Source organism: Pleurodeles waltl, chromosome 3_1 (assembly GCF_031143425.1).
Source record: "Pleurodeles waltl isolate 20211129_DDA chromosome 3_1, aPleWal1.hap1.20221129, whole genome shotgun sequence".
NCBI classification, from domain to species: Eukaryota; Metazoa; Chordata; class Amphibia; order Caudata; family Salamandridae; genus Pleurodeles; species Pleurodeles waltl.
Genome location: NC_090440.1, coordinates 518892857 through 518917218, shown reverse-complemented (window position 1 = coordinate 518917218; position 24362 = coordinate 518892857). Strand labels below are relative to the sequence as shown.

At 43.0% G+C, this 24362-nt stretch overlaps 1 protein-coding gene across 2 annotated transcripts in view; it reads left to right on the top strand.

Annotated features, from left to right (window-relative positions):
* Nucleotides 1-24362, top strand: part of ADAMTS17 (ADAM metallopeptidase with thrombospondin type 1 motif 17) — a 1096962-nt gene that overhangs the window by 108402 nt on the left and 964198 nt on the right. For both annotated transcript variants that reach the window (XM_069222781.1, XM_069222782.1), the window contains exons 4-6: nucleotides 2847-3019; nucleotides 7593-7676; nucleotides 9921-10078. In XM_069222781.1, the coding sequence (XP_069078882.1) occupies nucleotides 2847-3019; nucleotides 7593-7676; nucleotides 9921-10078 (415 nt within the window). The remainder of the gene's footprint in view (nucleotides 1-2846; nucleotides 3020-7592; nucleotides 7677-9920; nucleotides 10079-24362) is intronic.

Below are 24362 nucleotides of genomic sequence, written 5' to 3'. Positions count from 1 at the left end.
CCAATGTTCTTTCGTACATGAAGGCATCTTATTGTGCACAAACCCTTGGTACTAAACAAAAAACAAGTCATGTTACGTCTGTTTAACGCCATCAGGCAAAGCATAGAAAATGCACTTTAGTCTGAATATGTGCTTGTCCATGCTTTTTCATGGAACTGAAATCTCGTGCTCTTCCCTTCTGGGTAATGTGAACCTTTTCAAAGAATCTGTTTGCTTTAGGATGGTAGGGCGAATGGTTATTGGTTGAGTAAATAGATGGATGTGTTTGTACAATGATGGATGTTTGGGTGAATGCTCATGCAAGTGAGTGGATCAGTGCATGGATAGAAATCTTGGATGGATAGGTGGATGAATGAAAGGATTTTTAGATGTTTGTGTACGTGCTACTCGTGTGAGTTAGTTCTTGGATAGTTAGTTTGATAAGTTGCTTGGACGGTTGGAAGCTGTGCACTTGGATGAATGGATCAGGTCTCACCCGAGAAACAGATAGATAAATATCGGTAAAAGTATTTTTTTTAACGAAAAGTTAGTACCGTATTGGATATTTGATTAGAACTGGTCTATTTTCACATTACAAATCTTGAAACAAAACTGTAAATCTAATTGTATGACTAAATACGTTATTGTAAATATGTGTGTAGCATTTCTTGTAAACCACCAGAGACAGTATTAAAAAGACGGATGATAGTCAGGCGTGAGGATGCGAGGTATTTTCGTATTTTTTTTGGTGTTTGGGAGCAACACTTAGACAGAGTGAGACAGTGACAGACAGTAGTAAGGTTGGAGCAATGACAGAATGCACACATTTCTTATAGTTGACAAGAGCAGCTAGGAAGTCACAGCAAAGAAACCCAATATGGAAACCAAGACATCAAAAATACATGTAGGTGTCCTGTATGGAATGGGAGTCGGCCAATGGTAATGGCTGTTTGTAGATGCAGTTGAAATGAATGTATGCGGTGCTCCTGGCCTGTACACCAACAGTACTGTTTTTTGACAGCGCTTCAGATTTTGAAGGGGGGATGAGAGTGAGGTCTTGGTGATGGACGGCCACGATTTCACCCGGGAAAGGGGTAAAACACAATAGGGCGAGGAGCAGAGACAGATCGCCCTTTTAATGAGATCTGAGATCGTTGCTCTCCGTGATCAAATGTCTAACTAACAAAGAGTGCCAGGGACGTGCTCCTATACACACATCACATTTACACAAACCACATACACATGTATATGCATTACACTCAAGAATGCCTCCAAAATACACATATCAAAGCAACACATGCACAAACATATATAAAATATTACTAATGTTTCTATCTGCTCATCTATATCTTGTATGTTTTTTGTTTCTCAATTTGTCCCTGTGTCTATGTATGAATGAATATTATGTTTTTGTCTGTTTGTGTACATGTATATTTTGTCTGTGTATGCCGGCCAGTCTCTATTTGTATGTTTATCTGTCAGCCTGTTGTAAATATGTCTGTCTCTATTTAGAATGTATTTGTCTATGTTTTCACTTATGTCTACATTAATGTATGCAATAGACTATTTATGTGCGTATGTGTCAATCTGTGCAGGTATATGTCTGTATGTCTTACTTTGTATGCATTTTTCTGTCTTGCATGTACATATGTTTCTGTCTGATTTGGAGGGGCCGCGGCTTGCTCAGCTTGTGACTTCCCCCACATGGACTGGGGCACCTTCTTAACCCACATTTTTCAAATTTGGTTGGTATAGTTACTAAGCAGCCTATACCCCTCATTTGGTCTGACCAGTTTGCCATTGCTTTTCTAGTCCCATTATGAGAAGGCACCCGTTACTAATGCCTCAGCATTTTCGAAACAGGCACGGCAGAAATCAGTTGAAAACAAATAGTACTCAAAATACAAGCCCGACCTACTGGCTCTGCTGATGCTTGTTCTAAAGTCAATTCTCTTTTCTATTTTTTTGGCTTGGTAAGTGCTCCCTGGCCTTTGGCTGCATTTGGGAGGCTTGAAGTTCCTTTTCCCTAGGAGTATACGTTACTACATCATGTAGTTCTCCATTTTTTCCCTACAAATGGTGAGCTACACTTTTGAAACAAATAAAGCACTCGGTATGCAGTAAACAGAAATCGGCATACTAGTTCGGCCACTGAGTGAATCCAGTAACAATAAAGCAAAGTAAAGACCAAGACTTTGAACGGTAGACTTGAAGCATCCCATATTGGTGAACTGGTGACGGTTGAGCACTCCTCATGGTCTACAGTTTCATCACAGTGTAATAGGGTATGGCTAGGGCACTGAGCGAGCATGTTGCACCAATGTTGAGGTGGGGTGAATCAGCCTTGGTTCTGCTGAAAATGGAATGGTCCAGTCAGAACTGCCAAACCAGTTCCTCCCTGAAATAGAACACAATCAACCCAAGACCGGTTTCAGCCAGTCTTCAGTCTTGTGCTGCTTAGTTCCAGTAGCAGAGTGAGCACGGGCCCAGAACTGTTCCTTTTGGAGCAGAACCAAAGCTGATTTGCATAAGGCTGGGCCTAATCTCTGGGCAAAAAAAAAGATAGGTTGGAATGCTACCTGAATTGTTTGCCAATGGATAGACTATTTGCAAGCATTAACCCCATCAGGGTGGGGCAGGAGAGGTGTGTGTATGTGTGTAAGAGACATGAGGACTAAAATTAAACGAAAGTGTAAATTTTGACAAAAATTTACAAATACCAGATATACGCCAAATTTTCTTTTATACCTACCTTAAGTTCAATTTCATTTCTATACAGAGACGTTAGAAAGTTTGGCCGTTACATGACCAACTGCACATACACTATACCCTAGTAATAGCGGTGATAACATGTTAATGTTTTACAGGCAAAAATAAACAAAGAAAAACAAAATCTGGCAGTGAGGGGCGAGAACGGAGGAATGCCATCAGGATGAACAGCGAGTTCACAGTAGAGACGCTTGTGGTGGCAGATTCCGATATGGTTCAGTATCATGGCATAGAGACTTCCCAGAGGTTTATCCTCACGGTTATGAACATGGTGAGTATACTTATCCTGAAGCGTCATTCCCCAGTTTCCTTGGCAACATGTTAAAGCATCCTTGCGATACCATGCGACCTCTTCCGACTGCTTCCTTTGCTGTGGGTTATGCAGTGACGGTCCGTCCTTTAGGGCGGAGGGGCCACCCCCCCCCACCTTTTGCCCTCCATGAAGAGTGTCTGTCAGGCTGAACATAGGTCAGCCTGACAGACACTCTCCATGTTCAGCTCAGGCAGCTAGGAGTGAGCCATGCGTGATTTGCGCAGACTCCTGGCTGCCTGAGCGAACTTTGCTGGGCTGAGATCACAGCTCCTTTGGGCGTGACCTCCTCGGCCCAGCAAAGGTGCCTCGAGGCCCTACCCTGGGTGACGAGGAAAGCGTCACCAATTGACACTCTCCCCGGGCGCTTCAGTTTAAGCCCTGAAGTGCCCAGGGCGAGTGTCAATCAGTGACACTTCATCACAGAGTGGGGTGGGATCAGCAGTCTCACTGACCCCATCCCACTCTGTGATGAGGCTGGAACTGCTGCCTTTCCTCATTGGCTGACCTAAGGTCAGCCAATGAGGAAAGGCAGTAGTCCCAACCCTTTTGGGACCTGAAGGTAAGTGAGTGTGTGTGTGTGTGTGTGATGTTTCAAATTGAATGTTTGGTGCGTGCGTGCATGTTTGAATGGTATGAATGTTAATGGATGTGCGTGCGTGTGTGCATGTGTGAAAGAATGAGTGTGTGTGATGTTTTAAAATGAATGTTTGGTGCATGCGTGCATGTTTGAATGGTGTGAGTGTTGTTAATGCATGTGCGTGCATGCGTGTTTGTGTGTGAAAGAATGCCCCGCCCACCCCCCTCCCTCCTAAAGCTGCCGGCCGCCACTGGGGTTATGTCTGCTTGAGATGCATAGACAAGAGCAAAATAGATATGTTGTAATTGTGAGATGTCAGTGTGCGATTTAACACTTTGATAACTTTCTTAGTTTCCCCTGATGATCCTTGTACACATCAGAACTTGAGGACAGTATTTTGCATCAGTATTATAGTTTGAGGGCATCTGTCTGTTTTGCAAGGTTTATCAGCCTTGTGATCACTGCTTCTCTTCAGTGGTGGCTGATTGCTTTTGAAAGTGGTGTGGCGATCAGACAGATATATAAACTCCAGCAACGTCCTTAGACACAACCCTAAAGTACTCAATCCTGGTTCGTTGTAAACAGTGTTTTTAACGGCCACGATTAAGACCTCTGGAGATGCGGCTGAAGGCAGTGCGAGTTTCTCACACTACCTGGCAGTGTGTAAAAATAAATAAAACAATGTATTAAATTTTAAAAATACATACGTACCTACTCCTCTCCCTCTCACCCTGCAGTCCGTGGCAAAAAGACAGCAGAGGGTGTCTGAGCCAACTCTCCTAACCAATCCAGACGCTGCTCTCATGCTGTTAACCAGCTGAGAGAAGAGCCTGTATTGGTTGGAGTGGGCTGTGCCTGTGCCTGCTCTCCACCCAGGTGCCTCAGACTCAGGTTGGAGAGGTTGACAGAGCTCATGTCATGCTGGCAAGGACAGCAGGCAAAAGTGACATGTACACTTTAAACTTTAAGTGTCCACCACTTCTTCTCTCCTGCTGCCAGTCAGCAGTAATAGCCCCATCCCAACACTTGGCTAGGCTTGCCGGCTGCACTGAAAAATAAAGTGGTGGTAAAATCATTTTTTACCATTTTATTATTCATTTTTCTTGTGCTGGCAGCAGGATAGGTGATGCTCCTTCACCCTAATGGAGGCACTGCCTCTGTTTTTCTTGTGGACAATCACAATACACAGATGGACATCGCCTTTAGACTAATACTCTCATTTCTTAAGCAGCTGGATGGATTAGCACTCAGTCACATGACCCCAGAGGCTATAACTTAATTTCCAATGGTGAAAGGCTATAGCCTTGTGGGTGCCATCAAGACCTTTTCAGTTCATGGCTGCTAGAGATCCAGTCACCTCCTAGGCAAAAGTTTGAGTATTTTGCTTCTAGGGATATGGTGAGAGATCATAATCTCCAATATGTTTATAAAATGTATCTACTCCTAGGTTTCTAACTTTGGTTACCGGAATTAATTGTTTCCCCTAGGTGACTGTGAATTAGACCCACATATAGGGATGACCTACAAACATAAAGACCTGACTTTGGAAGAATTGAAGAGCTATCATTGACTCGCAGGTCAGTCCTGCCAAAGCACTTGGTCGGACAAATTAAGGAATGAGAACTCAAGTAAATGTGTGCGCTCTCAACATAGGAGTTGCAGTGAAATACACATAACTTTAAAGAGAGGCATTGAGTAACAATTTAATATAATAAGTATTTGAGAGCCCTCAGGGATTCCACGTGTCAGAAGGGATTAGCAGACAAATATCAGCTTGACTTGATGTCACCTTTCACTGATAAAAGCATCAAATTTACCTAAGGCATAGTCGACTATTCAGCAAAACGATTTTAACTATGCAGCTGTGTGGGATGGTTCACACTGTAGCAAGCAGTGCAGATAGATCCTGAAGAATCAGAAAAGCTATCCCACTGTATTGAAAACCTCAAGTTGGACGCCAATACTGCTGCAAGTGCTGGGACAAAAGCCAGGTTGCATAGGACTCCTACTTTCAAGCATTTAGGTGTTGCTGAAATTGTCATGTAGCCCCTAACACAGTGGTCCAGTAATGGCTACTGTAATGAAGTGAGTTGGCGGCTCATGCCATATCCTAACATTAATATAATGTAATTGGCTGAAATCTGTTACGGGAGAATCATGTGATTCAAGTTATGTTAGCTGGATTGAGCCTGTGGGTGAAGAATGTAGAGTGGAGTATTCAGACTGGGCGCTATAATTTGAATGTTATGAGTTCTTTGTGTGTCTGTGGGTTGTATCTTTGAGAGTGTGTCTAGAGAGCTTGAGGAAGAAGGGCGTTAGAGATCAGCTTCAGACTACAGCAGTTGGAGCTGACACCATCCAGAGGCTAATAATAGACAAGTTGCACCTAGGCTAGCCGGTACCCTGAGTACTCCCGGTCACTCAGTGTGGAGGAACCCCAGCTCCAGCTCCACGCTTTACGGAAGGATGGGCAACACCCTTTATAGGACTTGAAACTATTGCAAGGCAAATCGCAGGGTAAAAGCCCTAGGAGTTAATACGGTCCCATAAAATGCAAGTCCCCTTCAGGGATTCAAAGTCAGACTGGACAAATTAGGTCAGAGTGAGAATGAGAGAGTAGTGTGTTGCACAAGTATGATTAAGAAGCATCTTTCCTGACTGGCAGCACCCTACGTTACAGTTATAGGGTGGTGGTTGCAGACTGACCGGAGGATATGTCCTCAGAAGTCATTTCCAGTCTTCCAAGCAGACGGGTGGACTGCAGCAAGAAGATAAAGTGCCAAGGGACAAATGGCCTTAAATTAAATGTAACGGGAGCGGTGAGTGGTGGTTACAGTATTAACCCTACCAGATTATGTAGGTGAAGCTGGTCTCAGGGTGCTGGTAGTGTCAGGCAGGCAAGGGACTGTCAAACAGAACAATCTGTAAACATGCTGAACAGCCAGAAATCAGGGCAATCTGAGAAGCGAACAACTCTCAGGGGGAATTGTAGTTGTTAACCAAATGGGTTCCCAGGGGTTACCAGGGGAGTGGGAATGGTTCTGATCTAAGGCAGTAGTTGCTGAGGTCACCAGATAGACTTTTATCTCCTTAAATGGGCGCATGTCATAACACCCAGAGCAATGCATTATTATGCATAAGCTTTCTTCATCAGGGTCCAAGAGTGGACGGCAGTTGGAACACAGGATTTGATATTGATGTCAAAATAAAACTCAGATGCGGTGGGTCTAATGATGTGTTTTTGTAAGCAACGGGGCAACAGTCCGATTTATAAACCAGCTCAGATTTCTCCATTATCTAGAGATAGTATAATTAGATAAGCAAAAATAGAGGGAAACAAGTGCCAATGATAATCCACTTTACAAGTGGATATAAGATCTGTTAAAAGGCAAGCATCGTGCTTTTTATGTATAACCTGGGGGGAAACAGGAGGGGGTAGAAAGTAGTCACATGATTCAGATAGAGTAATTGACTAACACTTCTTGGTCAATGGGTGTGCAACCTGAATGTGGCAGGAGAAAGTAAGATCGAAACTAGAGTATCATGTCTTCCTCTATTCCTTTCTGGGCGGGCAAAGCAGGAGAGAATAAGATGCCTTCCTCTTCCCTCTTCCAACCGAGATAGTTGATTGCTTCCTACTCTTACCTGGGTCGGAGGGAATAGGATGGCTTTCACTGTGTCTCCTGATTGTGACAGAGTAGGGTGTGTTCCTGAACATTCTCCTGGGCAAGTAGAGGAGGGTGACTTAATTTACTGTCTCTAGGGCAGACAGTGTGAGAAACTCTGGGCAAATTGGTAGAAAGTTCGTAAATTGGGGATTTTGTTCCAGTTGCGGTCACCAGTTTGCTTTGTTTTACCTGTAAGTCTGTGCATCAGAAGTCTGCATTACAATATGTAGGTTTTCTTTTTTAAGTTTGCAGAGTGTTTAATGCATGTTTTAAATGTATTTGGCAGGTGTACAACATGTTCCAGCATCAAAGCCTGGGTATCCGAGTCAACATCCAGGTCACAAAGTTAGTCCTGCTACGCCAGCGTCCGGTACGTTCTTCGGATTTGCCATCTCATTGAAGATGTGTTACAGCAAGGCTTGAATTCATATGTATATGATGTCAGCCAAGGTTTTGTGATAAGATTAAGCATGGTGTGGAAGTCTCTTCTCTATTTACCTTGATTATCCTAAGGCCATGCTTCTAAATTTTACATAATTCAATTTTGAAGGCAAATTACACGCCTGGTAACTCTGGCAAAAAAGATCAGCGTGTTATGGCACCTTTGGCAGAGAGCTGTGTTTGTACAACCTACGTCACAGCCTTGAACACTGTTTCAGCCTAGGTAGCCTCTCATCCTTACAGGGCAAATTAAATGAGGACCACTGGTTGAGGTAATAGTTTAGGAGTAGTTCTCTATGAGGTTATCCTCAGAGGACAGTACTAGTTCTCACAGTTAAGGTTCTATAAGTCAATAATGTTTTTTTATGACGAGGGCAGAGGTTCTCCTTCCAAGAAAAATCAATTTACCCAACTTTGAAACAGGATTCATGTATGAACTCAGTGGAAATTCTAAAAGGGGTTCATGCTCTGATTAATGGATTAATGCAGATGCACGTGTTGGAAAGGAATATTAAAGCACATATGCTAAATTAGGTCAAAACAAGTTATATTTTAGAGGTCTTTGTTAAGGAGTTACAAATGTCTACCTCAGAGGTCATTTGGAAGAGATTTAAATGAATCACTTTGAGCACTTTAAATACCTTCTAGTCTATTTTCTATATTAAAACTGGTTCGAATGTTAGAGACTCCTTTATGTGATGTGTAGTACGGGATCTGGATATGGAAAAATATTGAAGAAGAGGTCATATGAGTGTTGTCATTTCCGTCACTGTTTAGATGCTAACACTCGAGTTGTGTGTCATCCGGAACATGAGACACCTTCATAGAGCTCCACTCTACGGGTCCTTTATAAACTTTCAAGATGGTCAACTAACTTTTTGTATGCAAGATGTTAGTACATAGGCAGATGTGTTCTAACTGCAAACCTGCATCAACATCCTAAAGATACTGGCAGTACTTCTGTGCCTCCCCTGGTTCTTCCACCTTTTTTCTTCCGGCCCTCATACATATTCACCCTTCTGGTCCTCCCTGGGCCATGTTTAATCATATACATTGCCTGAGCTGATAAGCAGATTTTCAAGATGATCAGTAACAAAGCAAAGGGTATGTGTTAGGACCAATGAGCATGCTATACGTGTGATTAATAAGCAAAACTACAGTGATTGTGCTGCCCCTGTTAAGGTTTTGGCAGCAAGTAAAAGACTCGTAAGCCTGAAGATGTGAAAGATGTGAAATCTGAATTTCAGTGTCACCAGGAGTTTATGTCTGACCTCTGTCCCTTGCAAGGGTCATCTTGTTGGCTGGGACACCAAAGTAAGCATTGTTACCATAGTGCTGACCTGAGGATGGCAGGACCACCATGGATGTACCTCTGGAGGGATAAAGAGTGGCAGAGGAAGATCCTTTTTATGGTTACATTTAGGGTAGTTAATGGTGCCGCAACAATTGTCCTGGTGGTCTTTTTTCTACTGGTGCCAGCCTGTTCCCTTCATGATTACCCTAGCATTTGTGTCCCAAGCACTGTTCTGTGATTGCATCCCTCCAGCACCTTCTGTAATGAGGTGGCGTGTATGTACACCTGGTATTAGACCCTGACTGTTGCCCATTGGCATTGACGATGCTCACAATCAGTGTGTTGGGAGGGCAGGGAGAGTACACCCACATTTCGTACTTGAACTCTTTTCCCTAGAAGGTGGGTAAGCGTCACTGTTCATCCGTGGCTACTGCTTCCTTAGTACATCATATGGTTCTTTTTCTCCATAAGCACTGCACGACTGCTGTGTCCAAGATGTATGAGTAGCCAAGGCATTCTCACAGCAACGATAGGCCTGTCCATAAGTGCACAGCTGAACTTTCATTCGTCCTTCCAATACAACCCCCTACTTGCCCCCTCCTTAGACCCTCTAACGTCAGCTGGATACTCCACCCCCACACCCCACAAACCACCCCCCATCTCCTAAGAAAGTCATGGAAGTTTCAATACATTTTCAGCATCTTGAGCTTTTTAACAGTTGTGTCCATTGCTGTTGATTAGAGGTCCAATAATGCACTTATCATGCAATCATATTATTATTGTGATTCAGCGCAAAAATGAGCAAAAGTGTGAGACATTTAAATTCAACAGCCAATCATGTCTTCGTCCAGAATAACTGCTTATGTCTGTTTCTTAAAGGCACAACTATCTATTGGACACCATGGGGAAAGGGCTTTGGAGAGTTTTTGCCACTGGCAGAATGAGGAATATGGAGGCACCAGCTACCTCGGCAACAACCAGGTGCCCGGTGGGAAGGATGACACGCCCCCTGTTGATGCTGCTGTCTTTATGACCAGGTATTTCAAAACACCCCTACTTCTATTAGAGATAAACATTTTTTTACTTTATTATTATTGTTTTTATTATCTATTGTCCATAGATGTTTGCAATATGGTTCTGCAAAAAGCTCAGTAAAACTTAGTCTGTTAATTTTACAAAATGGAGAGAAGTGTCCAATGGGACAATCATATTTTATTTTGTTGCAGTTTTCAGAAGATTCAGACTGGTGTTAAAAGCAGCTGCATGGCAGTGCCCCATACATAACCATGTTGAGTGTCCTACTAGTTAGGGTGACTTGTGCATGTTTTTGAGGTCAAAGATCACTTAACGTTGTGTGTAAAGTGAGGGGCAGTTTAGCCAAGATGTCTAAACCAGGGAACTGAGATTTGCTTGGTTTAGACACTTCTAACTGTATATTTCCTTGTGAGATGTGGATTTACCAAATCCATCCATTCAATGGGTAAATCAGGGCGAAGGCACTTGACACTTAAAAAATAGCAGTTCCCTGTGCTTTCAAAATTAGTTTCAGCCACCTCTGAAGGTGATGATATGGATAGGGGGTGAATTTCAGAAACCAAAACTATTTTATATTTAGAATAAAGAGTAAATGTGTGTTTACTTAAAAAAAAGAAACTCTCTTAGTTTGGGGTACTAAGAAATGGCCTCACCCACTCTGTCATCCTGTCCCTCTGTACTGCCATTGGTATCCACCTCATCGGTGGAGTACTACAAGGATGCTCACTCAGCCACACTCTGTTCAATGTCTACATAACCCCATTCACCAGCAGCATCCATGCCCATGGAGTCAACATCATATCCTATGTGACACCCAGCTCATATTCTCCCTCTCTGACAAGACCCCAAACGCCCAGACCAATTTCTCCACTTGTGTGACCGAAGTTGCCAAATAGATGAAAACCAATTTCCTCCAGCTCAATACAGAAAATCGGAAGTAGTAATCTTGAGCAAAGACCTTGCTCTTGGACTCCACCTGGTGGTCTGCCGAACTCTGACCCACACCCTTTCCGTCAACCAATGCAAAGAACTTCAGAATAGTAATTGACAACAAATTCACCATGGCTGACCTAGTGAAAGTAGTCTCTAGCTCCTAATTCCACACACTCAAGATGATCTTGAAATGGCCTCCCAACCAACATTCACAGAATCTTCACCCAAGTCCTCATCATCAGCAAGCTGGACTGTGGCAAAGCGCTCTATGCTGGCATCAACTCCCAACTGACCAGAAGGCTCTATACAAATTTCTGTGGCCAGACTCGGCCTGGACCTCCCGCCCCGAACTCTCACCACCCTCCACCCCAAAGAACTCTACTTGCTTCCAGTCCTCAAGCAAGCACTTTTCAAACTCTTCATGCAGAGATACAAAGCTTTACACAACATTGGCCCCATGTACCTTAACAATGTGATAAACTTTAACAAACCTACCAGGCACCTCCACTCAGTCTATCTTCTACTTGCACATACCAATCCCCCCCCCCCACAGCCAGATTCAGTGGTTGTGCCTGCTGCCTTGCTCCTAAAGCCTGACATGACCTGCCCCTGCAAATCAGAGCCTCCTCAGTTTTTGAATTCCGCAAGGAAATTAGGAACTGGCTCTTCACCTAGCCAATACCCTGGCTCTAGATTATATAAACAAACATTATAATAAGAGGATCACCTTCCACTGCAATGTTGTTACCCTAAACAGAGCCCTGCTTCAGTAAGGGAAGACTTTACCAGGCATTATGAAGAAATGGTTAGGCAACTAAAACATTCCTCCATTGATTATCTCCTAAACCAACTCAAAGCACTCAAAGCACATGCCTCAAAGAGAAAATGGCAATATCAGAAAACAAGGAACAAGGCACCCTTGGTATTATGAGCTTAATTAACCTTATAAAAAGAACCAGGACCTGGGTGGTTCAGTGTGCCCTCGTAATGGGAATAGAGTCTGCTGAAATGAAATGATTTGTGTAGGAAGTTACTTCAAGATGGCGATTGTGATTGCATAGTTATGTGGGTCTTCATGGAGAATGTATTTCAGCTCAGTTTCGTGTGCTTTAACTGGCTATGGTACTTCCATATTCCAATGCTCCATGTCTCATCTTTGTTTTTGTAGGCAGGGAAAATGACCACCTCAGCAGGTATAAAACCTTAGGCCATCCATATCCAGGCAAGCGCAGACAAGCCTGCAACTATTAGCGCCAGACCTCTATTTGACCATTGGGTGGCTCAGTTAAACTTTTCCAGCATCTCTTTGTGCCCAGGGCAGTGGTTAGTCAAAGCGCCTCACCTGTGTTCATGAAGATTATTTGAGGGGGGCTTATCCATAGATCTGAACGTGACAATTTCCTTCTCTAGGGTAGGTTATTTTCATTGTCTCTCGATGTCACTTATGCACACAGAGTTGGTGTGTCTGGAGCAGGTGAAAATAATGTGAAAGTGGCCTACGTCACAGTTCTATATCCCAGTGTCAGTCTCACGTGCGTGCTCTGAACTTTATTGGGCCTTCTCATCTCTTTGTTACCCTGAAGACAGTGCTTTGGGTTTTGTGGCACTATAATCTTGTTCGGTTCAGTGCCAACAATAGCATTAATAATGTACACTTAGTCCATGCCTCACTGTACCCACAGTTGTATCCTTTTTGTTTATATAGTCGAATTGCTAAAAATACGTTATCCAATAGCATTGATATTGAATTGTGGTGAGTAAAACATGCTTGTAAAAGTATTTAATCACTGTGTTCTACACAAGTGAAAGTGAGGTACAGTGAATCGTATACCGTGCATTCGTAATATTACATTCGCAAGCATGTGATTTGTAAGCCTGTGCTTATGTACCAAAGTTAAAGTCTATTATTAATTACTGATTAGGGCATCTCGTGACTTATTCTTGATCATTCCGTGGGGGTAAACCTGCGATGGTGAATTTACCCCAATCTCTAGATCGTTTTATTGGAGAGCTGAGTGCTGTAGTGCCTCGAAGCTGTCTGACTAGTTTGACATCCACTCAGAGCCTGTTGAGCTAATGGCTGTCCTGTGCCCCAGATTATACAATTCTTCAGATGTTCTCGCACAGTTATTCGCAATACATTGAGTTGAAAACCATGATTGGTAACACTTAACAGATCTGCACTACATTTCAAACTGAAATATAGTGATATTAAGAAAAACATAGGCTTGAATGTTGTAGAGTTTCATGAATTTGGACAGTAAGCGCTTGCTGCCTTGTATAGGAGGGCAGTTGTTCCCACTCCAACCGGATGTACTTCTAATAGAAGGAAGGGCAGTTTAAATACCAGAGGTCAAGTTTACTTTAATGAGAGTATCCGAGTGCTTGGGAGTGATCGGTGGAGGAGAGACTCGTGAGAGGCGAGAGCTGGTTTAGGCAGGGCAAGAGCTTGGAAAAATAACGAGAAGATTAGCAGGAGCAGGAGTCGATGTTAGGACAAGTCAGAGGCACGTGGCCAGAAGATGGCGGATGGAATGGAAGTGCAGTGTGAAGGGAGGGACACAAGAATGCTTGATGGTGGTCCAGTTTCCCATAGCACTGTAGTTTGTTTTGCAGAAAGCGAATTAAATTCAAGACCGAGGGGGGGGGAATAAGATTAGAAAGGCTGAAGAGTGGGGTTAGGGTGTCTGTGACAGTGACTGATCCGTTATTCTGCAAAGTAGCTAGTAGTGGATTGAGTACTTGCTGATCAGATCTTTGTTTGATCAGTAGGTCACAGGTTTTAATCCGCTCTGTCAACTTACCTTCATAGTTCAAAAACATCCATCACCGAGTTAGGACAGTGATGTCCAGAATAGGTCCAGCGGTTGGATCCATTGCAGGTTTTCAGGATTGCCACAAAGGATTAATTAACGTACAATGACTCAAGAAAATCTGGCATGTATGCTGTCCCTATTGGCCTCAGTTGTATACCATGGAACATGGTGATTTAAGTACCTGTGACTTAATGACCTACACACAATTCAAAGCATGGAGTGCACAGTGTAAAAGGCTACTACTGTTATTAGGAATAATGATAATCAGAATATCATCTATGTAACTGCTGCTTGTTCATACAACCAACTGCTGGCAGAGAAGGTGCATAGAGTCTCTCCTGTGTTGTGCCTGCCAATTACTTTGAGCCTGCTTTTTGCCTGAATATTATCTGTAAATGAGCACAATTAAGGAAACTCTGTCGAATACAGGATACAATAACTTCAGATTTTCCTGGATTACAACAAATGCTTCAAATTACACTTGTGCAAACACCGAGAATATGACACGCACTCTAGGCTGAATGAATCATATAATTTAGAGACCAACCATCCTTTAAAGTCGGATCCCTGAAGTTATTTTGCACGTTTGTGATGTGTGATGGAATTGGCAAATTATAGTTAATTGCATGTTTTGGAGAACAGCGAGATAATGTCCTCTAAGCACTACTTCCGCCGGCTAACGATGCACTGTGTTTTCCCATGCCCATATTACAACGCATATCACTTCTGCCATTATTTCCCCCTAATTCCCAGTGTTTGACCCTTAAATACCTACACAGTGAGTTCACCCTGCCTGTAATGACCCTTGCCCACGGGCAGTGAATGTGTAGGTTCGCAGAATCGGCATGGCAGTGCAGTAAAGGGCCATTAAGTTTGGGCATATGTTTATTTCTATTTATACGCAAGGGCCAGTTTGACGAGAGGAGTTTCTGGGCTATCTTCTGGTGGCCATGCAGGAGCGCACACCGACAGTTCTTCTAGACTCAGCCTTTCGATTACCAATAGGCATGTAGGTTGAAACTTGGGAGGCTTGAGGTTCTTGGTGGATTTTTCTACATAGGCGATATTCTTTCCACCTCACGCCATTGACCTGAACTGTACCATTCCTCTCAGAGGAGATATTTTGGTCTTCTCTGAATTATGGCTGCACAGTAACCAATACAATCCGGGTGTTTGTGTGCCTTAGGGGAAGTCGAGCCAGTAACAGAGCACATGCCATAGTAATGTAAAAACAAAGACAGTCCAGTGGTAGGGCAAAATAGAACAGTGGTGATGCTAGGAAAAAAAGTTACCAGAAAATCAAATATCCACACGCTTTACACTGCTAGCCTGTGGTCCTTTCTTCTAGAGAACCAAGTGCCAGGGGGGATAGAAGAAAGTGTGATTAGACTGTAAAACGTGAACCTATTCGTCAACTGGTGCCTAACGTTACAAAGGGTTGCACTCCGCTTTGCTGGAGCATGGGGAAGAGGGCGCGGACGTGAATTCAGTCAACAGGAGCCGCAGGGTGGTTTGCGCCTACAGCGTAGCGTGTGAGCGTCGGATGGGGCGCTGAGGCAGAAGGGGGTTCGAGCAGGCGCAGCGCAGAGTGAAGTGTTGAGTGGGTAATAATATGCCCTTCCTGGGCGCTATCCCCATGTCAGTGATCCTTCCTCATAGATCCGTGTTTAATTTGTTTGTTGTTTCTGGTGCTGAGCCCCGGCACTTATTTTTGGGGGCCGGGGCTTATTCTTCTGCCTCCAGCATTTGCTGCGAGCAAAAGACACATATGGGGAAGACGGGGGAAGAGAAAAACGAAAAAGAGTCACAAAGGGAGAAAGTAGAAAGCTATAAGAGTGAGCTGAAGGGGTAGGGAGTGGCTTTATATGGATTGAAGAGGCCCGAGATGGCTTCAGGATTGCGCCGCCTCAGTATTCCGTGCTCCCACAATTAATTGCAGTAGCCGTGTGTAAGAGGAGGGCTTTGGGCACCGGCACGTTCTTATTCACAAATTAAGCACTGCCACAGATGAATTGCTGCATACAGCGAGCGATGGTCAGAATAGCAGGCTGATGAGTGGCAGGTGGCGGGCTGTCTTTTTTCCTCTGTGTGAGCTCAGGCAGGTGAAAGATGCACCATGTGAGAAGCAGCTACTCATAGGACGACCTGAAACTGTCGGGGGGGTTTTCTTCAATTCGGAGAGGAACGTTTTCATAGTATTAACAGGGTCGTCGGACTGGCCATTCTGCCCTCAGGTGTTTGTTTCCCCAGTAGACTACCATCCGGGGGTCGTTATCAGAGCAGGATGTGCGCCATGAACGGTTCCGTTTGCGTCCTTCTGCTGGTGTGAACATTTCTCCCAAATAAGTAATTAAGTATCTTTTGTTTAGGAGAGTCTGCTGGACAGGCAGGGGCGTAGCTGATGGTCGGAAGTGTTACACCGCCATTCTAAATAATGTAGTGCCTGGCAAATAGTGGTGCATTCAGTCGGGTATGGCGAGGTGTCGGTCGGTTTTCACCAGAATTGTTTACATACAGCGAGACAAAAGGAAACACACACTCTCACTTTCTGCGTTTTAACAGTCTTCACAAATTGTTAGTTTGCAAAATATTGTGTTTTCTCTCACTTATTACCCCTACCAACCCGAATTCCTCTCCCTTACAGTACCCCGTAAGCCCTTCTGGTGCGCCCTGCTTGTCCTACAATCGGGTTTCAGTCTTCACTAATAAAACTCTGAAATTAGAGAAGTGCAGCTTCTTTTCTTCTGTAAGACCAGATTTTATGGATTTGACGATAGCTATAAAACAACCATTGTTAGGGTTATCATATAACTTTTGTTACAGATAGATTCCACCATATTAGATGCTCCCATTTATTGATTTCACGGAATTACAATGCTGTTGTGGTTCAGGACTAAGGTCAGCATGTCATGTTCGAAGGTGTGAAATCATTGTGAAGGTGACCTTTCAACCACACCAGTGGCCCCATTCGTGTCATCTAATTTATATCCCCCTGTCAACAGGGTACATCACGTTGTCCAACCCTTCTATGTGGGCTCATGGCGTGTCATCCATTTCCTTATATATATTTCATTTTTTGGGTTGACTCGCCCCATGTGTAACACTTTCTCCGCTGCTAGGTCACAGTCCATATTTCTAATCCATTCCCTGGTCGGTGGCGGTTTTATGCTGTGCACCTCTTTGCCACTTTTAGGCACTGCCAGCAACTTCTAATACATGTGTGTCAGTTCCTCACAGGCAATCAGAGTTAAAAGTGGAATTTGAACCTAACAAACGTAGTTTAATGCTATTATACAGCAATAAAACAAATTGCAGGTAAGAAACGGACAGCTCCTTCAAGTGCACTGCTTTTGGTTCTAAATATTGCCCGCTTTCCCAGGTTCTACCCACTGAATACAGCATCTTTGGGCCAGAATCTCTGCAGTCTCTGTAATGTGTATTGTCTTTTCTGTGTCCCAGGTCATTAATGGAAGTTTGGAAATCGGAAGACAGTGCACTCCCTTTACAGTCACCTACCCTCCAGGCCCTGGGTGACTCAGGTTTTCAGGCCTTGGCTGCTGTCTGTGGTCAGTTCTGCTGAAAATGTCTAATATTTGTGGTTGCCATGTCTGGCTCTAGGAGACCTCTCTCAAGCATCTGCTGATGAGCTCCCTGGGGCATTTCTCAGCCTCTCTTGACCCGATAGACAGATCACAATCTTAAACTTCCTGTGAACCAGCCTTGGGCTATGGAAGCCAGACTGTAATGGTAAGTGGCTAAAAAGCCCACCCACATCCATGTTGTAGAAGGGCTAGAATGACGAATCCAAGGCATCCCCTGGAGCTTCCATCGGCTGTAGCGATTAAAGATGCACAAGAAAAGCAAGCCCCACCAACCACACTCAGCTATAAAAATGGAAGTTCTGCTTCAATAGCGATTCCACATGAGTCTCGTCTCAATGAATGTAATAAAAGAAGGGCTTGTGTACCAAGTTCTCAGAAGCCCATCTTCAGATATGGTAATTGGAGACAAACTTGTTTATCAACACCCCTAGGCGTCCACTCTTAAAAATAGTGATAGCAGAGAGGGCTCGTACAGCAAGTCAACAGCTAGCCCACTATCAGCTATAATAACTGAACATAGGCTAGCGTAGAAAGCTTCTCTATAGCCAGCTAGTCATGGAGACTAGCTTCCATTATAGTAATAGAAGATAGGTTAAAATATTAAAGTCCAGGACCACTCCCTCAATTGTTGAAGTAGATGGCGGCTAGTATAATTAGCCATCCTGGAAGCCACCTTCAGCTCTAGTAATAGAAGACAGACTAGCTTAGCAAGTCCATACTACCCAGGAACCTATGATCAACCGTAGCTGTTGATGGACTAGCAAGTCCCTCTACACCCCAATGTTAAAAATAATATAGCTCCTGTTTGAATCGGAATCCCACTCCCCCTATTCCAAACATCCACCCTCAGACCCAGTAATAGCTAAGCTAGGATCTTGAAAATTAGAATATATTACAGCGTCTAAATGCCCAAAATAAATGATAAGAACCTACCCATGACCCCTTCTGTGTCCTAGCTTTCAGCAGTGGCTGGTAATATATAAAAGTGGTGGGACCAGTGAAGTGCCTCACCGCATCCAAAAACATAAACATAAGCATGCAAAATAAAAACACTTGCATGCATTGTAGTAAAATTAAAAATAAAATAAAATAAAATAAAAGTACTTACCTGGGCTGCATCCTCCGTGTCCTACGAATTCTGTGGCTCCGACCGGCACGAGTGGAAGAGGAAACTTCCCTAAGCAATCCTATTCCTGCTCTCATGCTGCTGGCCAGCATGAGAGCAGCACCAGGATTGGAGGGAGCAGTCAGGCAAGACGCTCTTTTAGGCCTTTTGGGCCTGTGCTTGATCTCCTCCCAGCTGTCCAAGGCAGCCTGGTGGAACGCTTGAAAGTGCACCTCATTTTGGCCACAGCAAGCCTGGTGGCCAAACTGACGTGCACACTTTGCAGTGTTTGTCCAGCATTGCTGTAGTCCTCCACGAAGCAGAGGACAAGCCCCTCATTTCTCCCTGTTCCAGGGCAGGCCGACGGTTGCGACAGGCCTTGTAAAAAATATAATGGCAATTAAATAACTTAATTGCCATTTTATTCCTCACATCTAGTGTGGCTCGCAGCAGTCAGGGAGGCGACACTTCCCCACTCTCATGGAGAAACCGCCACTGCTGGCTTTACTTCTACCACCGCCTCTCTTTCTGGTCCTAACAAATACCCTTTCACCTTCTTCCAGTCTACTTATCTCTGCAATTCATGCCTGCACTATTTCATTTGTCTTCACTCCACTCCTTTAACTTCCCCCTTCATATCCCATTCTGCTATGCTCCCCAGCCTGCACTCCCATACCTCCCCTGTTCTCTTGTGCTCTCCTTGTTTTACTTCCACCCATTCTGCCTTTCTTCCTCTGCTCACTCAAGCGTTTCAAAGCACCAGAAAGTGTCTCCATTTGCCTCCCAGACTTCCCAAGTGATTGCACTGAAGCCTTTTCATTCCCCTTTCTCTGTCCTAGCTTTACTTCCAGTCATCCACCCTCAAGGGCCCATCCCCTCTCTTTCCATCACCCCAGATTTCCAAACTGCTATGGAGGAGCCTAAACAAAAGTTGGCATCATACAAAGTACCATTAAAATAGATACTGTGGTTAGTTTAGACTGTTTACTAGTTTTAATTTGAGTTATCTCACACTTTACTTATCCATATCATCCTTTGATAATTTAGGCTTATTCCTAGGCACACCTCTCCAAAATACATTACATTACAATGCAGAAATAATCCCACAGCCCTTTTGTTCACTGAGTGTTGCGCTGGACTGTGCATCTTGCTCCACTGCCGTCCAGGTTTGCCCTTCACAAATACCACATACATACATACATATACAGCTTAAAGCCATCATAGAGCAGCAGAACACCATCCTTGAGTGCTGGAACAACATTATAAGTATTTAAATACCCTTGTAGAGTGCCATACACAAATCCTAACCTTCACATGGATGATAAGCAATTCCTCCTATATTCCCCTTTTGACTACAGACAGTCATCAACATTGAACCTATGCCTATTCCTATAGCTTCAACCATAAGCTTACATTCTGGCTTTAATATTTATACCCAGTGTGGAAAAAACCACTGTACCTTAAATGTAAGGCTCCCCAAAATTTACATTAGTCAGAGCTCCCACATTTCACTGCGTTGGAGACCGCGTTGAATTTCATGAAGCAATGTGTCCTTGCATTAAGGCACCTCCCACAGCATCAAAATCGGGATAAATACAATTAATTCATTAATTGTTTGGATAGTCCTAATCATTAACTTAGTTTTAGATCAATGAAAATTTAAAGGGTTTTATTACAAAACTGAAAAATAAGTGGCACAGAGTTAATGCCATGAAGGCTCACACATGCAGAGTTTTACAGAGTATTAAAAAATCAGACATTGTTCTAAGTCCCAAATGAGCAGCAAAACCAGGAAAGAGCGGGGAGTATTCCTGATAGAATGACTCACTCCCAAAATTGATAGTTTTATACATTATTCTTGCATATAAAATCAAGCTTTCTGCATATTCAACATGGTGTGAGCAAATGTTTTATTATCAACAAATCAGAGCACACAAAACATAAACATCATATTGCCTTAGTTAATACCTTGGCTCTAACCATCTACATGAACAACTACATTCAGTCCCCTCTATGCTAATGTCATTTGCAGATGCTAGAAGAGAACAAAATACATTAACAATAATGTGTTATGTGAGTGAATAGATCTCCGCGAAGAAGCGGAGAAAAACTGAAACACATTGCACCTTGACTGTGTGCTGTGGAGCTTGTGGGGAGGGGGTGTGCAGAGGAGGAAAAAGAGATGAGTGACTGAGTTGACTTCCATCAAAATAGTTTTTATACACAGAAATGTGGCCTAGTTAACAGACATTAGAAAAGCGCACTTCTACACATCATATACAATCTTTTCAAATGCAGTCACATTATATCAGTCTGTTCATATAAATTTGTGTTCTTAAATGCATAACACTCATTGCTAATGATGCACAAATATACAAACGCATAAACATCTGTAACGCCTGACTCTTCCCTTCACACTCTTGCAGTTCTTGCTACCTTTGTATCATGACATGGGATTAAAATCAAATCCACCCTTCCAGTTTAGTATTCCGACTCTCGCCTCTTCCTTTAAAAGTAGCCCATTCTTGGCTCTGTCACTCTGTCTCCAAGTGGATTTTTTATGTAATCTATTCTGGTGCCTCCTAGATTAAATCCAAGCCATGAAGAAGCTCCACAACAGGGAAGATGTCTTCATTGCATGCAAGTGGGTATGGAGATGGGCCTGAGGTACTACCTGTGTTTGTTGTGTGTGTGTTTGAGGATAGACTTCCTGTGATGAAGATAATGTTTCAGTACCTTTCTTGCTTTTTAGCACGATTCTTTCATATATATGCTTTTGACTCCAGCCGTTTGATTTTCATGACTTGCTGCTGACTGTTGTTATCAAAATCCTACAAGGAAGCAGGCAAAAATATCTGCTCTACCTCCAGAAAAGCCTCAAGTGCCCCACAACCCTTTCTCAACAGAGACCATATTGAGTGCAAACCACTGAGGTCTCTTTGGGGCAACTAACTTCCTGGCCTATTATTTTCATAAATGTGTTTGTAAAGCACATTTATGGTCTCTTCCTGGTACTCGGCCCTCCTTCTAATTAGGTTATTTGAAGGAAAGGTTTGTAGCATCGTTTCCCTTGAGATCATCAACTTAACTGTGCTATTGTTCAGGGTATGGACTTCATTTCTTTCAGTTAGGGTGAGAGACTTACTCTTGTGTTTCTTTCATCTTGATCAATCTGGAGCATCTGAATCTGAGTGCCTGTGAAGGGTTAGAAGTTGTACTATGGGGCTTATTTCTGGAGAATCTTCAGCCCTCTAGTCGGGTATAGTATCAAATTCTGATGCTTCGATGGTTACTTAGCAATAATTTTTTTGTTGGTGCCGAGGTTTGATCTTGTAGGTTTGTGGTTCTATTGACAGCAATGGTTTTAACAGATTAATTTGCCTCTGTTTTTTAGGAGGTTATTCTACCTTAGTTAACGTTTTGGGTGCTTTTTCGTCCTTTTGGTGAGTTGGTCAGTGTTGAATGTGAACCTGTGCAATGGAGTCATTGGTCGACGAATCTATTGATAGAGGAGCAATATTAGTCACCTCCTAAGGTTTGCAAGGTCATCTGAAAATTATGTTCTGGCGTGTTTGTTAAAATCTTGTGGATTTCTTTAGTAACATGACACAGCGTGATAAATTCACCATAAGGTGATAGGCAACAGGAGGGACGTTAGAGGCCCAGACACCCTTGGCAAAATGCAAGTCTTTTTAGGTGTTAAAATAAGGAATCATACTCTTAGTTATTTAGCTTAATCTGTGTGGTCCCATTGTGATAGATGCTTATGAAGTAGTTATGTGTTAAAGTGCTTTCTCTTTTCAGTGGTCAACTTTTGATCTGCTTGGGTTTTCTTTATTTACACAACTGGCAGTTGTGAATTGAGGATGTTGTACATGTTATAGAGTATTTCAAAACCGCTACTGCTTGTTCTATGAAGGCTATGGGAGAAAATAGTGGTGTTAGGTTTGTGCCTTCCAGAACCAGGCTTGGAACCCAAAGCAGCCCTGGCAAATTTTGTCAGACCAGCCCCCATAGGGTACATAGCAAGAGATCTTGACCACCACAATAGAATTTAGGAAAACATGGCAAAAACGGTGCATTCTGCAACACATTTTTAATTAAATGTTCAATTGTATTTGTTTTTAAAGCATAATAAATGATGATCTTGCAGTGCCCCCGGTTATGACAAGCTTTATTGGGTCTCTTCAATGATTCCATCATCATCACCTTCTAACAGTGCCTCTCATATCTTCATAACCCCTCTCTCACATGTATTTCATTTGTTATATAGCGCCTCTTTTACCAGCTTAGGGTGTTGGAGCACTTTACATCACATACAGAGACAATGAATCATATGTGTGTAAATCAGTGTATAAAAATGTTACATAAAACAAAGCGGGGACTACAAGTTGCAGGATTCACGTCATCCATACTGGTCGGCTTTTTTTAAGAAGCTTTATCTGGGAAGCATAAACTCAGGATTCAGATTGTAACACAGTAATTAGGGTTGACTTTACTTACAACAATTTATTTATACCCACTCAACCCCTTTGTAGCAAAATTAGGCTATTCAGAGATTGGGAAAAAACATAACTTTTTAACCTTTACTATGCAGTTTGCATGCAGCACTTTGGCAGTTCATAGCTTAGTGTGCTAGATTATGATTGTAATTTATGAACTGCACAGTAACAAAACGATCTCTGTAACAAAAGCAGTATCCCACTGAGCATTTCACATAAAATACTGTTCTGTGATCTGCACAGTATATGCTCTTTGCAGCCAACATATTAACCCTCTGTGCTACCTTATATGAGTCAAAACTGCCACTAGGCAAAACTCCTGTCTCTCTCCAGCAGGTACATTAATCACTAGCGATATCTTGGCACTTTTATTGTTGTTACCTAAAATTGTTGGATATACAAGTAATTCTGCAGTGCTTTTAAAACCCCTCACTCTTCCAGTCTCCCGGGGAAACATCAGATGTCCGGTACGGCCAGTCCAGCCTTGGTGCCATACTCCATATGGATTATGATGAGGTGGGTGGGAATACAGGCAATTTTGACTATGCTGGTGGGTCGTGGGGTGGGGGTGTGTGTTATAGTCTCCGTTTCAGAATAGTGCTCTTAAGTGGTATGAATTTGTATTTAAAGATTGATAGGTGCTCTCCATTGACCCGGATAAGCACTTTCATATTATTGTAGACATTAATAGTTAGAGTGACTAGATTGCTGAATGGATTTGCCGCTAGGTCACCAGTAGCAGTAAAGAGGTTGACTGTTACTCTGAGGGTTGTTTCTTAATTTGGCTTATTGGGTGCATAGTGTGAGGGTTCAGCATTGCTCACTCCCATCGTCGCTCAATAATATTTGTCAATAATATTTCTCAGGAGCTAACGTTTATCGGTGAAATAGAAGTGCATTCTTTTTAATCTTGCTCTTCTTCTTTTTTAAAGATCTGAGCTTGGTTGTCTAATTACGCTGGATTTGATGAAGTCAGGAGATGTCTACCTGTCCTATCTGGGAGTCATAGTAGTGGTTAACATTGAGGGAATGGGTGACCTATCTGAGGGCGGGAATTACCTGAACTACTTCTGTGATCAGACTGTTTGGCCAGTGATTTGATGGTTTTCAAATGTTTATAAAATTAGTTGCTTATCATTTTGCATGTTATTTTAATTTTAGGACGTATGTGTATGTGTGAGCTCTTGAAAGTGCATGACTTCCATGACAAGACAAATGGAAGTGATTTATAGGATGAGGTGCCTGGTGAAATCCTCCTGTTCTATGTTTTTCGGTTCTTAGAGCAAGTAGGAATGCTGCAATCAATTTCATATGGGGAGAGGGAAGAT